General features: G+C 35.8%; 1 protein-coding gene and 1 long non-coding RNA gene across 3 annotated transcripts in view; both read right to left on the reverse strand.

Annotated features, from left to right (window-relative positions):
- Window positions 1-2,383: 2,383 nt before the first annotated feature.
- LOC108751528 (farnesol dehydrogenase-like) lies at window positions 2,384-5,619 on the reverse strand. Of its 2 annotated transcripts, XR_001939494.1 has the most exons (7): window positions 5,462-5,619; window positions 4,972-5,285; window positions 4,271-4,397; window positions 3,973-4,108; window positions 3,514-3,657; window positions 3,308-3,433; window positions 2,384-3,024 (listed from the first exon to the last, which is right to left on the reverse strand). XR_001939494.1 is itself a non-coding variant. In XM_018491764.1 (6 exons), the coding sequence occupies exons 2-6, from the start codon at window positions 5,273-5,275 to the stop codon at window positions 3,392-3,394; spliced, it is 753 nt and encodes a 250-aa protein (XP_018347266.1). In that variant the 5' UTR covers window positions 5,276-5,285; window positions 5,462-5,619; the 3' UTR covers window positions 3,255-3,391. The 2 variants fall into 2 exon arrangements, 1 of the variants encoding a protein (XP_018347266.1); XM_018491764.1 differs by lacking the exon at window positions 2,384-3,024 and having other exon boundaries at window positions 3,255-3,433.
- A 745-nt stretch (window positions 5,620-6,364) lies between these two features.
- Window positions 6,365-21,404, reverse strand: part of LOC108751531 — a 42,353-nt gene continuing 27,313 nt past the window's right edge. The window contains exon 4 of the long non-coding RNA XR_001939496.1: window positions 6,365-6,612. This is a non-coding gene — a long non-coding RNA (uncharacterized LOC108751531). The remainder of the gene's footprint in view (window positions 6,613-21,404) is intronic.

The raw sequence follows: 21,404 nt of genomic DNA on the forward strand, positions 1-21,404 counted from the left end.
TCGTTTTTCTAATTCTCAATCGCGGCACGTCACGATTGCGCCCCAATTTCAGAGAAAGTGTATTCCTTTTATTTGCACACACCAAGACCGAAGTTTTTTGCCAGAATATATTAGTAATCAAATTATTTAAATTTTTACTTCTCTTTCTTAAAAAAGAACCCAAGTATAAAAACATTGTATAAAAACATTCCATAAATATATGTATAATTTTCCGCTGCATTTATATTTCAATCGATTTCGTTTATTTTTAATTTCTAAAATAATACCATATAATAAAAGAAAATAGATTCGGTAAATAGATGCGGTGGTCATTTTTTGGATTTAAAGTCAGCAAATAAAGAAATAAGCGATTTTCAAAGAATGTAGAATTCTCAACATCCTCAAAGCGTTAAATGTACTTATCAATTGTCTAGATTTACCAAAGATATACTCTGAGACTAATTCAAATACGAGAACTAGAGAAACACGGTCAAACAACTGTTAGCGTACGAGTCAGTAGGGAAGAGAAAGTGAGGTGTTCCCTGTCAGAAACAGTTACGAACGCATTTAAGGAAGTTAAATCGGGATGTTTGTTCCTCAACATTTGGTGGCTCTGGTAAATTCAGGCATTTGCGAGATTAGTTTCAATTTTGAAGGAAATATAGCAGCCAATATACAATAACATATGTATATGAACGTTCGCAGGCCAAATTGCTATTAATTCCAATTTATAAGCTTGTTTCAAATCTCTGTACCGATTAGAACAGCTTAGCTTAATGTAAAATACTTAATTTCTCATTTGCACTGCGCAGACAAGTACCTGACAGGGTGTTAACTTGCGAGATAAACTCATCATTGCAAAATGTAAACGAACTAAACGAAGCGACAGAATTTGGAAGCATCAGGTGTTATTATTTGAGGAAGACGCTAAAGGCATGGAAAAACAATGGTAGCGCGAACGCTAGCCATCCCGCGTAAATAAAGAGATAATTTATGATCGTTACACAATGATCGTCATAAATCGCATTTCTACTGGTCGACAGAACGTGCCGTTATGCGAGGAACTCCGCTTCCGCCTGTTAGCCTCAATCCCTTCCCGCACCGCCATGCTGCAGTGTCGATATTTTACCGCGGGAACGCAATACACGGCCGGCATAATTTATCTGTTTTCAAATATGCCCGCGCCGATAGATTTACATATTTTAATATAAATTCCTAAATGCCGGCCCCCGTCCATACAGACAGCCCCATGAACCAAGTACATCTTTATCGATCATCACTCTACCGTTTTACATCTTGCTTCTTATGTACCCCCGCCTTTCCTTAATGTAACAGCTAAGAGCACTTCAAAATGAGAAATAAAAGCAACGGATTCTTTGCGTGTCTTCGCGTTATTAATTGTATATCGTAGCAAGTAAAGTAATAGTGGGCGACTATCATAACTTAAAACTGCTTGCAATTTATTTTTTGATAAGTGTTTGGAAGGGATACAGTAATATAACAATATTAAATACAGTTATATGTATACAGGCTGTATGCAGGCTGAATCAAAATATCACAGTAAAATGATTCTAAAAAAAAGTTAAAAAAGTATTTGCCATTTTTATTCCAAGCAATAGTTTTGGAAATATAAAGGTTTAAAACTGACTAATTACAGAATGTTTCATGGAAAGTTGCTGAAACTAATCAATTGACATTTTTAAACGCACATACAGGGAATAGAAAAAATAAAATATTTTTTAATAGAAGACATTGGTAGTTTTATATATTCATGTATAAAATAAAAACAGTCGATAATTTAAAAAATTTTATTTAACATCTTTTTGTCAAAAGAGATGTTAAATAGTTTCTTAAATTTTCGAAATATATATCATTAATATGGACGATATTTCATATTTTTATAAACATGTAATTGAATAATACAAATATTTCAAAAATCGTGCGTTTACTTTATATATAAATAAAACTGAAAAATGTTTTCTATTTAAAAAATATTTTATATTTTTTTCTATTCCCTACGTTTAAAAATCATAGTTGTTAGTATGTGTATTAGTTTCAGTAACTTTCTATAGGACACTCTGTACAAATTACAATTAAATCTGTCCGTGGATCACGTATAAATGTTAGTGATCGCACATGGTGATTTAGCCGTTTAACCGTAATCTGTAATTAACTATTCTTAAATTTTTATGTATTGAAAACTGTTACTCAGAATAAAAAATTGCAAATATTTTTTTAACTTATTTTTTTCAAAAAATTTCTTAAATTATTTTAGATTTTAAATGTCAAAATATCTTATATAGATTAAGTTTATAATAATCATTATGATATATTTTATTGTAAGCTCCATTAAAAGCAAATATTGATTAAATTATATTATGTCAATTTTCAAAATCACCTATGAATAGCATATAATATCTGATTATAACGCTGTGAGAAGAGATCTAATCGCAGAACTAGAATACGAGGCATACACTTAGATTTTGACAGGACTCGACACCCGATGCATGCCGCGAAAATCGATTTTCCTGATAACGCTACGCGATTCCTTCGAACTGCGCGAAGCACGACGGAACTTGTTTGACACCTTAACTATCGCTCGCACTCGAATGCCTCCATAGTTGACAGTCGAGCTCGGTACGGCTGTAAGCCGTTATTGTCGGAAATTCATGTTTAGAAGCACGCATACGGATGCACAACGTAGATATGAGAGACGCACATTTTGTGTATAGGAAACGCGCATTTCAATCGTTCATGTATAAATGCCAAATAACGCTGTATTTGTCATACGACAAGCAGGACGTAACTATTGGGTGTGTGTAGCAGCCACTTCGTCGAAATTTGAATGCAACGATTACACGCGAACGCATTGCCGATAACGTTGCTTCGCGATAAGCTGAATTTGTCACAAATCGGAATGTCGTGTATATCTTTTTAGAACGACATGTACAAGTACAAGGCATCGTGGGAGATAAACAACAGCGATATCTGATAGTCAGTATTTCGTTTCCTGATAGTATACTGACTATAAATTTCGAGTATGCACTGTAAAATAAACGATAAATATCCTTACAATGTCATTTTTCATATATTTCTCGTAAAGCAAACATTATAGATATACAAAATCCTTATTTTAGATTTTACTGTATCATTTATTGTTATCTCTGTTTAACTAAAAATGTAAATACATTGAAAAAGATTAGATTAGCAAAATTATTATTGAAACTTAGACAGTATTATAGGAAGAAAACAACTTAAATATAAAAAATTTGGTATTTATATAAAAAATGCAAAGCGATATGAAACTTAGTCTTTACCAGCTACTAACTTTCTTTACTTTATCGTAAGCGAAAAGTTGTTTGTCGTAAAGTTGTTGATGCATTAATAGACAGGCTCTTACTGAAGATATTCCTCACATTAATTCTCCGGTAGGTTGAATCGTGAGTTCCGTAATCTGCAATTAATTAAGGCGTAAAATAATTTTTCTATATTTATTATTTATTAGAAAGAAAGTACGTTAATGATATTTTGAACCTGAACACTCGGTCGTGTTCCAAGAGCATAAATGATCGCATCCGCTATGTCCTCCGGTAGAATATACTGTGCTTTCTCAAAAAAGTTTTTCAAACTATCGTCATGCGCAACTATATTTGTTTTTACAGTACCAGGACTAATGCCCTAAAAAAACCAAACAAGAAAGTAATAATTACCTACATAATAAACAGAAGCATAGCTCGTAATACTTTGTATAAAAATAATATCATAAACATCATGATAATATATCTGCTATAATATTATGCTGATAAATATAAGCACCAATCACTGTTTGCATTTAATAATATATGTGAGTATTTTATTTGTGGCTTCTATTATCTCATTGTAAAACGGTTTGCCATCAATATATCAATAAAGTAATATTATAATTATTATAATGCGTTTCTTGTTAATTAAAAGTTATAATTTATACATAATATTATAAAAATATTATCTTACAGTAACTCGAATAGGTGCCTTAATTTTTCCTACTTCACGTCGCACTGTGTTAGTCAGAGCAAGAGATGCATGTTTACTAGAGAAATACATATTACATTCAAACAAATCGTTCGGTATTCTGTGATGGCTCACAATACTGTGGATAAAAAACATCAATATTAAACGTACATTAAAAAATCTTCCACAATCGTTCATAGTTTATGAAAAACCAAGGAAATTTTTTTGTTAAATTTATTTGTTCTAAAGGCATATTTATTTATTCAATCATTGTTAATGTACTAATCATAGATAACAATACCTGTTGATATTGAAAATATGTCCTTCACTGTTTCGCTTGCGCATCGAATTAACTGCTTTATTCATACATACTGCGACTGCGAGAACATTAGTATTTAATATCTTTTCAAATGTCTTCCTGTTGCTATCTGCAAATGTAATTTATGGAATTATTTTTAATAAACTATGAATATGATCGAGGAAGCTAAAATCTTATAAGAGCCACAATTGGCTGCAGATCGTACGTGGCAAAATAAAGCAAATAAAAGTAAAGATCTTTTTTTTTAGTAACATAACATTTTTCGCTTAAAACATTATTCCATATCCCTACTGCTACTGAATACGCTATTTTTGAATGACTAATATTTTGCGATCAAAAGACACTAGATTTTTATAAGATATTTAGTCGGTTTTCGAATTTTTCAAGTATTCTGAGATTAAACGTATTGACAGTCACGAATACTTTGTAGCTGCATATCAATGTAATTTTGATTGAATTATAATATTTGTTATTTCCCGAAATAATTACATAAATATATAAGTTCAAATTAATATCGAATTAACTCAATTGCACAATACTGAGATAATATGTACAATACATATTGTATTTCTACAGTAGCCATAAAGAAAAATTCATTACCGATATCGGCATCTAAATGATATTTATACAAATAATTCTTTAAAAATTTCTTATTTGTGTAATATTCTATATAATCATCATACCTATTATTCGTGATACCTCAATAATGCCAGCATTGTTGACCATAATATCCACACCACCGAACGTTTCAATTTGCAAGAATGCTGCATCGATCTCGTCCTCGCGAGATACGTTGCAGCATATAGTATATAATCTGCCCGGGAAACGTTCTCGCTTACAATCCGCATCAAGTTTTGCTAATCTTTCTTTCAGGACTTCCAGAGCAACCACATTCACTCCGTTTCGCAGAAGAGCACGTGTAATTGCTTCGCCCATGCCGGATCCAGCGCCGGTAACGACTGCGGTTTTACCAAGCCAACGATCCATAATTGCTTGTCTGCAAATACGACGTAGCTCGTGGTTGACATGCCACTAATAACTACCGAGCCGAAAATAATATCAAACTCATAAAAAGCGTAATTATGAATGTTCACAATCGCGCAGCGACATGAAATTTAGCCGTGAATTTGTGGAAATGGCATTTCGATTAACAATACTAGCACATATACTTACCTGTATATCTTCTATTCGCAGCCGTCAGATGTACTAGCTTGTCACAAAATGAATTGTAAAATCGCGATATTCCAGTTTCGCAGAAGAGTTAAAAAAATATCTGATAATAAACCGAGAAGATCGCGGTCAGTAGTTTCATACGAACTGCAAATGAAACTTCACTGAACGTCATATTTATATAATCAGAACGATTCTGATATCGAGGTGGTATTATCTTTTGGTAGGAACGGAGATATCGTATGTTGAAGATTATATAACAAGTAAATACAAATATGGTTATATAACAAGTAAATACAAGTAGTTCTCTCTAGAAATAAATGATATATGCATTATATAATAGTTTTTTAGAGAGATAAATATAGATAAATGTGTAATTTAGATGTATAATGTAGATAAATATGTAATAAATGTAGATAAATGTGTAAGATAAATGTGTAATTTAGAGATATGAATATATAACAAATCACATCTACAGATGCACACATACATTCACCCATTCCTTTATGAAAATATAAGTTACATTGTAATAATATGAGAAATTCATCAGCCGAAATTAAATTTTCAAATTAAAAGATGTAATAAAAATTTGTATATGGAGATGCATGTAGATATTTTATTATATTTTTTAAAATAATATATATTGTTTTTCTCTGAATATTTGTATGTATTATTAATTAGAAATCAATAAGTGATGTATTAATACACCTTTAGCTGTTATTCAAAGCAACGAAAAACATTTCTTAAAATAAGAAGCAGATCCGAACGAGCCATTAATTTTCTTATAACCCACAGCCAGCGAACCGCTATGAAAAGCGTCAAAAGTTTTTGCACTCGTATCACAACTCTAATAGAGAATATTCTGTGAAACACGGAGACCATTTTTCGTTGCAGACATGTCCTGAACGTTGAGCACGTATAGGCCAGACGCATCATGGAGAAGGACAGAGATCCTTCGGCTTAGGTTTATCCGTTTACCCACTGGTTCCATCCTACGGTTTTGCCACGGCCTTTACTTGTTTTAAGTGAAGCGCGACGTGACCTGCCGCAATCCCCTTCGTATCCACATACAATCACATTGGCTTCTGCGTACCGTCTTTGAACCAATCTCTTCCGTAGAAACATCGGGCAGAATATCAGGATATTTCGAAATCCTGAAAATTCCAGTAGATGACTTCTAGAGACCTATCTCGTTTCGTAAGAGGAGGATCTTATTGTCAAAATATACAATACAAATATCTCAATTTATGACTGTCGGAAGTTTAAGTTTCGAGACCTTGGCAAAAATATTCATCTATATATATTTAAAATAAAAGAAATAATTCGAGACACTCGAAAAACAAAATTAATGCATCCTGCATGCATAGTACCTACATCAATATAGCGAAAGGACTGCAAACATTGATTACTACCTAATTAATTCAATTAATTAACGCTTTATATGTATATGAATATAGAACACTTATAGAAAGAAGCAGGAAGAACGAGAAGCTTTACATCTAACCACAGATGTAATAAGAATAGACTGCGTATTTCTATGAAATTATCACTTTAAAAAGAGTGAAGTAACTTGAATCTATCGTTCTGTTTCTTTTTGAAATATCAAGTTGAAGAAAAATGCCGACATACCATTCAATTCTTTTTAATGGAATACAGAAGCTAACAAAATCAGAGAATATGCAGTTCACGCTGTTATGTCTATGCTTATGTGTCTAAGATAAATAAGCAATCGGCAAAATTTTACTGATGTGTCTCAGCACTGAAACTGCACTCGCTTTGAACGCTCACGGAGTAAGTTTCATTCTATCTTCCTTTTACATATGAATAATAAACAATAAAAATAAAATAAAACTTACAGTATCAAGAACAAATATAGCCTGAATACCACAATTTTTATTTATATTAAACAAAAAATACTTAGATAAAATTGAACGAATGTAGATTTTTATGTTTTTACTGCAGCGTGAATTTATTTTTTATATTGATAATTTTGTTATTTTCGATCTTTAATAATCTCGAGATTCGGAGTAGAAACCGCTGCTACTTCCTCCTCTCGCTCTCTCTCTCTCTCTCTCCTTCTTCGCAGATAAACGATACTCGTTTCCGGACGCAATAACAACGGCGTGTATCGATCTTCGTGAGCCGGCATCTGGTACCGGGTCCGGTGCCAGGCCGAGAGCATTATTCTTGTTCACGCAGGACGACGAGGAAATCAACAAGAAAACCAGAGGAGGCTTCTCTCTCGCTTCCTGGCCCGGTCCGGCCCGCCAGATGCTACTACTACTCGACCATTTCTCAATGTTGCCGTGATTACGCGCATCGTTCCGCACTTACTACCATGGATTCATGTTTTTTTCATAGACGACAAATTATATAACGACGTGCAGGTATGTGATCTTGTTGAACTCGAGCGAAATTACGAGAGATGTAGTACAAAAGATTCGTTTCTGCGAGATGAACAGTATCATATTACACTTACATATATATGTGAGCAAGAAGAGAGCTATATGCTTTCCTTTTAGAAAATTTTTCATTATAAAATTGTTCTCGGACTAAATGTTTCCTTTAGCAAAAATTTACGACATATTTTGCATAAATATGGAATAATTTAATATTAAAAACTAAACAATTTTAAGATCAAATAGATCTTTCTAAACCAAATGCTTATCTTTTAGTTCAAAAAGTTTTAAGCAAAATGGCGAATGTGTTTCAATACAGGACATAATGTATGCGTGAGTTCTCTCTCTCTCTCTCTCTCTCTCTCTCTCTCTCTCTCCGATTTTTTTTAAATATTTTATAGTATTTATTCCGCGGAAAGTGCTTTAAAATCGATGAAAGGCAACCGTATTTCTTCAGATATCAGAAATGTTCGGGCACACGACTTAAGAAGTAACGACCTTCGAACCAAAAATATTATTATACTCTGCACCAGCTGACGAGGAAATCAAAAAGAAAGGTGGAGGAAAGCTGTGTTCCTCGATTCCGAAGCGCCATATGCTTCTGCCGCTTGGCTATTTTTCAATGGATCGTGATTACATATACCAATCCGTATTGCTACAAACCCTATAAGCTTTCCTTCCTGCAGTATATGTAACCATGAATTGCACGTATTAAACGCGAAACAAAATAAACTTCAGATTGAGAGTTGATTATCACGAGAAAGTTTCAGAATAAACTGCGACAGATGTAGACATTTTTAAACGAGTCCACACACATATGTAATCTTTTCTAAGCGATTAATAAACAATTATTTTATAGGAAAATAGAAAAGACTTTAATCACTACAATCTTACAAAAACAAAAATCACTGTGCAATCTCCACGAAAAAAGTTTTTTTATTTATTCGCTCCTTATGTACGTTACATGTATCCTCGCCGTTTCCAATAGCTTCTGTGAAAATATATAACCAGCCGACTTCTGTCCAGAATCTTCGATTCTACAAAAGTTTCGCTTTACACGTCGTTTCCGCTGGCCAGATGTGGAGAAACGACCATTGGGCACCCATAATTTTCGAGTTATCGAAAAAACTTCGGATCTGAAGTGAAGCGGGTGCCCGCCGAGAATTTCCAAAACTTTCTTTCTCGCCAGGTGCAAACGAGATGCAAACAACCTGGTGCCAGACCATTTTGAAAATTCCGAGCAGGTCATCCAAGTAGCTCCGCGTGCGGGAAATACGAAATCAGCCGCTTACGCATTTCGCGCAAGCATCCCCCATGGCTTCCCCAATAACTCTTAAACTATGACGGCCCGCGATTGAAGGCTTTTAAAATCTTGTGTGTGATAAATAAGGTAGAAAAAGAAAACGTGAAAGAAAATTTCGAAAATCCAGACTCGTTGACCCATTTCAACTCTCTGAGTTGAAGTAGTTACTTTATACTAGCGCGATAAGACGTAAACGAAGTGCGGCGACTTTGTCCAACAAAAACTCGGAAACTTAGGAGCAAGTCCATCGCAAAGTTCTCCATTACCGGCCCTGCTCGGAAAACTGTTTGCGTAATATGTAGGACACAAATGGGGACAAAATTTAAGAAAGTCGCTGCAAAGTTACATCGCGCAAGTCACGAGTTTCTTTTGTCCGTTCGCTTAATTATTCCTCCATTTCTCAGAGATTCATATTTATCTGGTATGAAAATAAACTCAAAAATCTATGATGTTCGCGGCGAGAGAACGCTAACTAGAAAGCGTATCGTCCCGAGCAGGGATGAGAAAAATGAGGGAAGATTTGCCCGTTTTCCGCTTCAAAGCGCCAGATGTTCCCGCTAGTCGACCATTTCTCAACGACGCCGTGATTACACGCATCACTTTGTATTGCCGCAACATCGCGTGTTTCTTTTTCTAGTAACAGCAAAATGTGCATAATACAAGCGAACGTGGTGGAAACTTATTCTAAGCTGCATCTTCCTTACGATTAATGAATAAATATTCCTTCACAATTTTGAATCGTGATAAGATTACTTAGTTTTTATTTTAACTTAACTTTTATTCCTCACTAAAAAAAGAAGAAATTGTCAATTTATTGAATTGTCACTAAAAATTTACTTAATAGTAGCGAGATATAATAAGCCAAACTAAAGAATTATTCAAAATGTTTTCCAAACTTCAATAACGAATATATTTTATAAAAAGTATTAGTAGAAATATACAACAAATACAAGCCATGCAAAAAAAAAGACATTAGTAAGAAAGATGGATTCTTGATTTCCGATTTACTTCTGATTCCACTTGACGAGAACGGAGATTTCTATCACAGTTTTACAAAGAGCTCATCTATAATGGAGGTTGCCTAGAAGTTATTTGGAAGCCTATTCGGTAGTTTAAAGGAACTATCGAAGAATAGCTGAGAACATAGAACGAGAGACGCATTCAACTTCGTTTCCGAAGCAATAAACGGTAACGGACGGTATCGACGTTCTTTCAAGCTATCGAACTAATCTATAAACGTGAAGTAACTGGTTCCGCGTTCTTATGATGTGTGTCAAGTCCATATTTTCGTTCATCAATCCCGTTAATATATATTTAAAGATATATATTTAAATGAAAAAATGTTTTTTAAATAGATGTATACATTTAAAAAATAACATAAAGTACTTATAAAATGCAAAAATAACTATTTCACTAACAAAAAAAGATATTAAACAATTACATTTAAATATTATGACGATAGCGAAAAATTGAAATGATATTTAACAAAAAAGATAAATTGGTATAAATCTTGTTATAATGCGACAACGAATAATTACTGAAATCATATCGAACTGTTTCGTTTATTAAAGCATCGATAAATGGCATCGGTAATTCATTTCAATAGTTTCCTGTAAAATCTCTTTCTATGATTGCCACCAACATCTCAACATTGTTGAGTACATCCTGTATTGGATTTTATAAGAAAAGAAGAAGCGTTTTTCTCTCGAGACTGTAATAAAAAGTAAACAAATTCAGAGTACGCAATGACGTGCTCTATCTGACATTCAACGTCTTCATACTTTATGTCATCATTAAATTCTTTGTATATTTCATCATTTGCATTGAATTACATCTATATTTTATGTCGTTAACAAAATCATGTATTGTAATGTTTTACAAAAAAATTATATATTTTTACAAAAGAATTGTATTAATTTGCGATGTAATACTACAGTATATACATGTGCAAATATCTGCACGGTCATAATAAATATCACATAATTATTGTGTAAAGATATAAAATACACAATCATGACACTTCTCTCACAATAATTCAAACATTAAGATAATAAGTGCCATATCTCACCCAAGAATTAACATGACTCTATGAAAACTGAAATATTCTTCGATTAATGCTAAATACTTTAACGACTGCGTACCCATGTTTTTCTGCCACCATCAAAATACCTCTTCGGCTGATTACTCCACGGGTAAAAAACAAAAGGGGAAATAAAGTGACCGTGCAAACCCGTAGTTAGTTTTACTCAACGCCTCGGTCACATTTCCATGATCTGCATTCTGATGCACGGGTCTTTCACCAGCGCTTCTACCTGTTTCCAGATCCTCCTCTGTTTATTCCCGTGTATAATTTTAGCCGACCAGTGACTCGTTAATTTCTCGGTGCCTCGTTCGCGGTCATTCCTATCCTCTCGAGCCCCTCTGTGCCTATCCCGAGCTCGTATTCGCCATTGGTACGTCTAACGACCGGGCGTCACTGTACGGTACAGCCCTGAGACCGATCTCACTTATACATATTCATGAGGCAATAAGCCCGCCGCTGATCTTCCGGGGAATGGAACAACAAGGGAAGAATGGAAAGTAGGGACGGTGATGCTGGGCCTGAGAGCAGACATCGTCGGCTCTCGCTCACTGGGGAAACACTCGTCAACCCTCTTTCGACTGTTTTGGCATTCCCGTTTACGTGGTAACTCGGCCGCGTTTTATTCCACGAGTGCCTAAGAAGAGAGGGCGTATAGATGAGGGACCGTACGATATTATTTTACAGACCATTTGTGTCGCACGTGTGCGATAGCCTCCTGCTACAACAATTTTCCCTTTGGATCGTCAAACGTAATGCTCGACCTACTGCATCAAACATGACGAAAAGGTCGGATTGACAAGAATTGCTTTTACCTGTGGCAGTTACAATCTCTCAAAGCCATGAAATGCACGAGTGCGAAATTGCTTGAATTCGAAATGTCACCCAAAGAAAATTTAATATTTTACGAATATACAACTGTAGTCAATGTATATAAATCAGGACACGTGTAAAACTGAAAGTTGTTTAAAATGTAATAGTGATTCAGATATTACTTATACGTAAATATCTACTATTTGTCTCTCAGGACGATAACAGTTACTTTCGAATTTACGCATTCATAAACGCTGTTGTTAATCCTTTGGAGCGACCATGGGATACAAACCACGAGCATCGTGAAACCACACGGTAGTTTTACGATGGCCGTACTCAAAGGATTAATATCGACGCCACGTTAATAACAAATAGTAAATAAATAATATAAGCAGAGCGTATAGCAAAGAGTGAACTCTAAATATCAGAAAATGTGTATTATAAGTAAAACGTCAAAACAGTTATGACCAGAATTTAAGTCAAACATATCAAGCATAATTTATTTAAAAAAATTGAATAGAATATCTCAAGCATACTTTTTCCTGGACATTTTAAATTCCTGTGAGAAATACATCTATGGTGCAGATTGCATAGAAATCTCGAGATATTTCGTACGTTTGTATTCCAATACAAATCGAATAAAAGCCACGCCAACGTATATCTCAATTTTGAATTCGAATTTTGCGCATCGATCGTTCTGCATTAACAACAGCCGACTCAAAGAGTCCGCATGGCGGAAGTATTTGCGTCGCAAACATCGTGTTTGTCAGAGGCTGCGACGCCTCCATCTAACTATTCGTCCCCTCACCGCGTCTGTCTCACCCTTTTTCAACATTCTCCATCTCGGGTTGTCCTTCTGCCTCCCACACTCGCGAAATGTCGTGGTGTGAATACGAAACCGTTTGGCACCTCTGAGCTGAATTCGAAATTCACTCGACGACAATGCGGCGATCAATAGAGATAGTACGGTTCTAATCTCGCCTTCTCATTAGCCACGTTTGTTATTCACGACAGCCATGTCAGCCAAAAATTATTAGAGAGAGAATGCAGTTTCACAGTGATGGAAGGAATGAATCTGCGATCTGTATTCGAAATTAAAGATTCTGAGCTGAGACGCGATCGTGCGTTTTAAAAACGAAGAAATTAAAAACGTTATGTAAACTATTAATGATCATCAAGCGAGTTGGATACGAAGATGTAATAATTGATTGTCTCTGTCGCACGCCAATTAAGTTTGCCGAAAAACTCTGAAGGATATTTCGTGACACGTAATTTATTCCGCCCACGTTACTCACGGATTTATAATTAATTTTGTGTTTTAACTGTAAGAGACAAAGTTTAAAATAACTCATCCGATATTGTCAATAGCAAGCAACAGCCTGTCGTCGACAACTCCTCGTCGCTTCTCGTCGTAGCCAAAGGGCACTCGACTCGAACAAAGAACGGCTGTTACCGGGTGTCTGCGACTTAAAGCTTCAGAAAATGTCCCGCCCAGAAAAATGCATCGTTTACCATTTTCGAAGCGTTACATCGAAGCGCCGTACACAAAGACACGATACTATTGACTCTATCAACTGCTGGGGGGGATGAGAGGGATTCCATTCAATTCCAAGTTAATTAGAACTGTGCCAATTTTCCTGTTTATCTCGATTTTCTGCGCTCTTATCTCTTAAACCATTTGCATAATACGGCTCGGCCGCGCGGTTTAACGCCAAGTGCTCTCACAGAGCTCAATTTTGTTTGAATCAATAGGAGTATATATTTCCCGAGCACGTTCATTCGCCGTGGTCTCCGCGGGCAAGGCGCGTTACGTGCATACGATTTTCAATCAGCAACTTCCCCGCGCGCACTAGCATACCGCACAATACAACGTCACTCATCCAAGAGGGACAATATATCCCGGAATCCATTGATAAAACGCACAATACTCGCATTCGAAAGCTTCCCCTCCCTGACATGCAAATGCTCCTGCATTCTCAGATGGCTGCGCATCGTTTCTATTTTACCATAAATGAGTCAGTATTGCAGCGCTGCACATTTATACTCTCAACATATTGTGATTGCAGCTTATTATCTTTGATATTTCAAATAATCAATAAATTAACAATAATTTAGCAGAATGGCTAAATTATTTATAAAATCCTTTTCTTACGTTCGTGCTTGTATTTAAAGCTGTTAAAACGTATAAGTAATACGTTAACTCAATTAATATCTAAATATATATAAATCTTAGATTTAAACTATAAAATTTCTTAATAATTTTCGATCGATTAAGTTTGCATTGGTCATAAAAAATGTAAATCTCATATTCGGCAGACACTCGACGTTCCGTTTAAAGGACCCCTTTAAAAGTTCTTCAAATCTCCTCTTTCAAACCAAAAAAGGCCATCTAGGATCCCGACCTTTGTCCAATAGTACCCATGGCAACGTTTCTGCTATAATGACACTCTCAACGAAACATCCTTCGATTCCCGCGTCCCCAAGTGACGCTATTACGTTGCCCGTGATTCCTCGCTACGCAGGATGGTCCACTGTGGTTTCGGGTGAAGGCTAAGTACAGCCCTGCGGCCTTTTCGCACAGTAATTGGTCCTCGGCGAGTGCGGTCTCACTGCTTCATTACGCAAATTGACTAGCCGAGTAAGTGGCATGAGCATCTCAAAAGCTACTACCATTTATGATTCTGAACTCTGCCTAATGTGTTACCCGAACGAGATTCTGAGACCATGCTGTAAATCCTTAGTAAAGTAACTCTTCCTCCTTTCGTACTAGCGCACCAATTACGAACTCTGCTAGCAGTGTCTTATTACTTTCGCTAAAAGTACATGAAACCACAAAACCACTTCCTCTTCCTTTACCATATAAGTCTCTTAGACATTTTCAAGCGACTTACGAGTACTAATATAATCATGCAGCGATTTGAATCTTTAAGATCTTCAATAAGATCACACATAACAAGAGAGATAAATTGAAGAGAGTAGAATGCAGACTCTCTTTTGTTGAGACATTTTAATATCGCGTTGTCTATTAAAATATATTTGTTAAAACAAAATTCAAATTGACTAATGAAATTTTGTTTTAAAAAATAAAATGTCTAACATGAATTCGATGTTGTCAACACAGCTTTTACATACATATAATATATTATGTAAATGCAAAATTAACCAGCGGATCGCGTTGTTTGAAACATTTATGATCTGAAAGTTTCCGAGATAAATGTACTTTCACACTTCCTGATGGGATGTTAAAAAATTAATGAGATACCTCGTGATTAACGTAAGCGACTGCATAAACTAGGCAGGCCTGCCGTCATTGGACGAAACGAAAGGCATGGCCAGGAAGCGGGGGAGCAGAGCACTTAGAATATCATAAATTCGCGGCCACGATGGAAAAAAAAAAGCAACTTACTCCGTAAACGCGATTTTGCATTAACCACTCGAGGGATGGGGTTCGCAGCGCGTCGGACGGGAAAGGGCTGGCATGGGCGGACAGGTATCTCAACTTTTCTCATATCGTTTCACGTTCGTTATTACGCGCCGAGTTGCCGCGAGGCGGATGAGTAAAATTAATGGCTCCCATTTGGAACTATTCCCATGGACTTTCGCCTTTTTTCCTTCTCGTTACCTCTCGCACTCCTTCCAGCATGTTCACTCCACGTCTATTCGTTTCTCTTTCCTCGTTATCGTTACACCACCACGGGATTTATAATTAACGTTAGCATTCCTCGGCCCGGTCGCCAATCGTGAGGCGTCGACGCAAACTTTTATCAAATTATTGGAACACAATGCTCTCTTTATTTTGACGCTCGGCATTTTACCAAACGAAATGGGAGCTAACTGATTTTTCTACGGAACTGTTAATGCGCGCCACATTGTAAAACGTTTTTAAAATAATTACCGACGCTCTATCCGTTTTATTTCATTTATTTTGATAAGTAGTAAACTCATTCGCCAATCTGTCATTCTTTTAACTTAATCAATGTAGCAATCAGTTTGACATTTCAAAATACAATACAATCTACATCAATATAATGTCATAGTCCAAATATTACACTTTTTTATAATAGAATAATAAATTAAAACTATACACAAAACTAAGCAAGTTAGTAAACGTTTTTATGAAAAAATTTATTAAAAAAAAAATTCTCAATATAAAATATATATATATATAACTTTGTAATGTATATAACTCTATTTACAAATCTATCACTGTATTAAATTGTCTTAAGCGTGTTTTTAAAAATAATTTCTTTCTGGAGATGGATCGTATCTATCCATCTGAAAGAAAACACAAATGCATCTCGAATTAATCGGAACGTAATCACGGTAACACGTTTACCGCGCGCCTCGTGTATCTCTCTCATCCGACGCAATTACGAGATATACGTGACAAATTGCTCGCATTGCCGATAAGTTATTTACATTTCATTACCGGCGTCCGAGTAATTTGTACTCTCTGCCGGCGTATCGGAAATTTTTTGCTATCGCGCCGCGTTGCCGTGGAAAAAGTGCGAGTGGTTGGAGAACAGGTACAGGTAAGGGATGGACAGACGAAGGGGTTGGACAGGGGAAGGAGCGACAGGACGAAGTACAGAAAGAGAGGAGGAGAATTACATCGATGCGGATGGAGACGCGACACGTTTTTATTAATACCTTCTCGCACACCCTCGTCCGTAGGCACGTGACGCGTCGAAGGAAAAAGTTAACGAACTTCTCGAAGCGTCGCAACGAAGGAACCTGCCTGATAAATAGCGAAGGATGATGGGGAAACGGGCTGCAAGAGCGCGCATAGCCGCATCTATCGGGCGAACCAAGAATGTCTCCGATGATATATGGGACAGATAACTCCGAAGGGTGACTGGGTAATTCATTCGTAAGTCATAAGTCCGCGCGATAAGGGTTATTTATCGATCTTTCCCCTTTCTTATTCTTTTTTTTTTTTAACTCTCCCGTAGGCGTGTGTCAAACGAGGGTTAACGGAAACCATCAGTTGATATTGAGTTTGTTAGAGGAGATGAAAAAAATGGAGGAACTTAGACAGCGCCGGGATTAATCGGAAAGCAATATCAAGAGCATTGCTTCTTTTTCAAGATATAAAAGATGTAATTGGATAAAAGATATAATTGAATAATTGTCGATAAAAATACTAAGTGTAAGTGTAATTCGTATATCTATTGTAATAAATAATTAATTTAACTTTATATACGATTAATATTGTCGGTTTTTAAATGTCAAAAATACGCATTTAAAAAATATATGTAAAATTACATCAAATAATTGTTTTTGTTTTTATTTTGAATCGCATCGTTTAAGTAATATAATGTTGTAATTAGAGCAAAATAGATAAGAAGCGCTTGACAATAATCCAAGCAGTTAGAAAGAGAGAAAGAAATAGTTAAAGAGAGAGAGAGAGAGAGAGAGAGAGAGAGAGAGAGAGAGTCGGAAGGTTAATGCACACCGTAAACAGACGTAAACACTGTGTTCGGGCTTGTTTGCGAACGTATATCAGAAATAAATCTAAATTTAGCGCTGGTACGAAAAACTAAATCCTCCGCAATTTCTGCTCCGACTAGAAGCAAAAACCTGGAGAACGCCGCTTGCCCCAGCGATGTGTCATAATAACGTTTCTGCAACCATGGTTCCTCTGGCATGATAACCATGGGTCACGATCTCAGGATGGTGACTCGTCGCCCTTTCACCATGGAAACCCTTAAACCGTACCGAGACTAAGGAATTTGTGGCTCCACTATGAAACTGTAGCGACGTTGTTGGTCTCTGTCTTCCTCACCCTTCCTCATCCTTAACTCTAATTGTCCTTCCCTGCATCGTACACACGTTTACGTAAGTGTATGCGTGAAGAGACGTGTTTCATAAACGCAAATAGCGACTTTAAAGCAATATAGGTAGAGCCTAGCTTATTTAACCGAAAGAGAGAGAGAGAGAGAGAGAGAGAGAGAGAAACAGAAAGTCGTCTGGAAGAGAATTTAAGAGCTTTTTATAATCTTACAATTTCTAATGGGGTTTAATCCTTAGAGAACAGTTTTTTAAGCACATTGTTTGTTAAGCAATTTTTTTTTAATTCTAAAATTATGATCAAGTTTAGGTATATGTTGAAAAATAATTCCCCAAAAGAACGCTATTAATGGCAAAGATGATTCTTAATCAAGAATCGCTCAGAATAGAAAACCGCTCTGGAGCGTAAATTGATTGGTTCTGGGATGAGGTGGCAAGGTGGTAGATCTGATCGATTGATTTGCCTACCAGGAGTGCCTGTGGTACCTGTGGTACCAGCGGAGAGTGCCTTAATTAATCCTGGAGTGGGGAGATATAGTATCCTGCGGTGCGCGGCTGGTTTCCAATAGATGAGATTTCTATTTCCGAAGTGGCTCGCTGATTCCCTACCACGGAATGACATGTAGTACGAGATTGGACATTCCTCACATGGTATGAAAATGTCTAGAACACGCGCGATCTTTTCAACCATTTTGACCTACTTATTGAAAAGTATTTTTAACATTTAAACAAACTGTAAGACATATGTGATAAGGCCATAAATTCTATATCAACATATCTAAGTGTTGTTGTATAATTAATTTGATATAATAAAATTCTGATAATACAAGTTTTTAATTTAGGAGATCAACAAAGAATATTTTTAACTTTTACTTACTAGAAGAATTAACATTATTATAGAATATTTTTATTTTTAATTAAAATAAAATAAAATAGTAAGGGCTTCAAAAATAAATGTAATACAAGTAAAATGTTTATGTCAGCCTTCGCAAATCTCGATGCATAAATTAAATATTCATAACGTAATAGATACAATTTGCAACCGATAGAGATGTACTTACTAAACGAATTTAAAATAAACGCAAAATATTGCTCAATTTTAAATTCGTTTAGTAAGTACATCCCTATTGGTTGCAAATTGTATCTATCGCGTTATGAATATTTAATTTATACGCCAATATCCGTAAAAGCTCACATAGACATTTTACTTGTGTTAGATTGTGATTTTCATTTTTATATTCAGGACAATCGATATAAAACTCTTCTATCTATTCCGAAATCCGAAATTGAATTCATCTTTGAAGCGTTATTTCGGGGAATATTCACTGCTCCTTTTTCTCTTCTTGAATCGCATATCCAGCCGAAACGAAATCACCAACTAAGTTACTTTTGACATTCAAATAACGCCGATTTAATATGCACGATGCAGCTCGGAGCCAATCGAATTGCGGAGAGCTCGTTTACTTGAGTCAAGGTCTTTACGCTAAGAATCTTCTATCCACTTTTGTCTATCCTGCTGACAGCTTTCTTGTTGCCTACCAACTATTCTGCCAGACTACCAAGCTCTACAGATTTACGTATTCATTTTTCATTCAATGGCAGAGCTTTGGCCGCCAATCTTTTCACAAACTAAAATTGTTTACATTTCTTTTTTTGTATTATTTTGTATATTTAACTAAGTTTTAAATTATTCAAAAACTTAACGTCATATTTTATATTATATATAAAATATATATAACATCTTCCATTATGAATATCACGATCTTATATTATATTTTGATACTTTTTAAATTCTTTTAAGAGACAACATTCTTATTACACAATTCTTGTTCATTTGCCGTTATCAATATTATTTATCATAATCATATCAGTTTTAAAGCAATCACTATACCTATTTTGCAATTTGCACTCTGTAATAAGTATGAAGTTGGTATACTAAAAGAAACGTCAAAGGCTTCAAACACAACGCTTTTTACCGTCATTAGGTCTTACTCCGAGCGATGCCATGATCGTATTCGGGTTCTAGTTTCATTGAGAAGAGGGAGAAGCACGAAATTTGTTCACCGATGAACTGAAAGTGGTCCTTTTCGTCCTCGTTCTAGTCGATAGAGACTCTCCCGGCAAATCGAGCGGCAAATCTGCCCTTTAATCTCGACCCTCCCTGCATAAAGGGTTAAAAATGACTGCCGTTACCCCCGATGGCCGATCCTCCCCTACCAGGACCCCTTTGCTTCACGTGCAACCATCGTGCCGCCGTGAATGCGTGTACGTGAGCGCACGTACGCTCATGCGAGCACTCGCATCGCTTTGCTCTCGTGCATGTAAATGAGTAATAAAGTGGGCCAGAGTGATGCACAAAATTTCATTCTTCGCTGGTAGCGAACCACCACAAACGCCGGAGAATATCGCAGACGAATTATTAGCTGGCCGCGCTTTAAGCCCATTCGCATCATCGTTTGACGCGCATACATGTGCTTCAAGAGTTGTTAAATGGCACATAAATTATTGCAATTGATTTGTAATTAGTAATGCCAATCGAACTACATCAAGTTAAAATTTAATGTTTCGTCTGGCAATAATAGTCCACGCGTTACAAATGATGAATGTAATGGAGTCGATTGAAGTTAATGATTTAATACGCAATAATAAAACAAATCTAATTAACAAATCTAAAAAATGTTGGATCCTATACAGCAATTAATCCACAAATAAAATATACTATTAAAATACAATCAAAATATCTTTCTTTGTTAATAATCATTAATATTAACAGCTTTTTGTCGTAGATTGTAAACTAAAATTTTAAACAGACACGTGTTTTATCATCTATCCAATATTTACTTTCTTTTTCGATTCAATGTTCTCATGTGCTAGTAAGCGTATCGGAGAAAACAAAAGAAAGAGTTCCAGGCGTTAATCACTTTATGAGACACGATAATCGTTCATAACATACGTAGCGCAAGGCGAGCAACAGACTCATGGATGACACGAAGCGGAGGCGTGTTAATTAAATTAAAAATCATTGTACCTATATTATGTCTCTCCGCTTATTCGGCAAGAGATGAGATACGGGATTGAGTGAAAAAGTGCAGATAAAGAGATCAACAACGAGTAAGACAGTGACGAAAGAAGAGAAAGAACAGTGTTAGGGTGTTCAGGGGATGGATACGAAAGAGATACCTTTTTTACGATTAATTCGACAAGAGTTGATTGCCAGAGAGAGCAGGGGAGGAGAGAGAGAGAGAGAGAGAGTTGCAGCGACACGAGTATAAAGGCATTGCAATATCCGTAATGGAAATTAATGAGATTATTGGAACGGCTTTGACATAAAAAAAAAGAAGAAAAATGAGCGGCTTTCCCATCAGAAAGCACGATTCTTCAGTTTCGTTGCGAGGGAGATGCATCACTGGCAATACTATTAGTATTCGTTGATTTATTAATTGTCGAAAATTCCTCCCTTTTTTCGAAATCTCTTAATTGACGGGATTTAGATTATCAAGAACGTTAATATTTTATTATGCATTGGCGATATTGATTATAAAGTATACGTATATATATATA

This window comes from Trachymyrmex septentrionalis, unplaced genomic scaffold, assembly GCF_001594115.1.
Source record: "Trachymyrmex septentrionalis isolate Tsep2-gDNA-1 unplaced genomic scaffold, Tsep1.0 scaffold49, whole genome shotgun sequence".
In the NCBI taxonomy this organism is placed as follows: Eukaryota; Metazoa; Arthropoda; class Insecta; order Hymenoptera; family Formicidae; genus Trachymyrmex; species Trachymyrmex septentrionalis.

Excerpts from the sequence above, each read along its gene's own strand:
- LOC108751528 (XM_018491764.1), bottom strand. The coding sequence starts at position 5,275 with ATGGATCGTTGGCTTGGTAAAACCGCAGTCGTTACCGGCGCTGGATCC. Across the intron at positions 3,658-3,972 it reads AGGCACCTATTCGAGTTACT|GGCATTAGTCCTGGTACTGT; the intron begins GTAAGATAATAT and ends TGGTTTTTTTAG. Across the intron at positions 3,434-3,513 it reads GAACACGACCGAGTGTTCAG|ATTACGGAACTCACGATTCA; the intron begins GTTCAAAATATC and ends AATTAATTGCAG.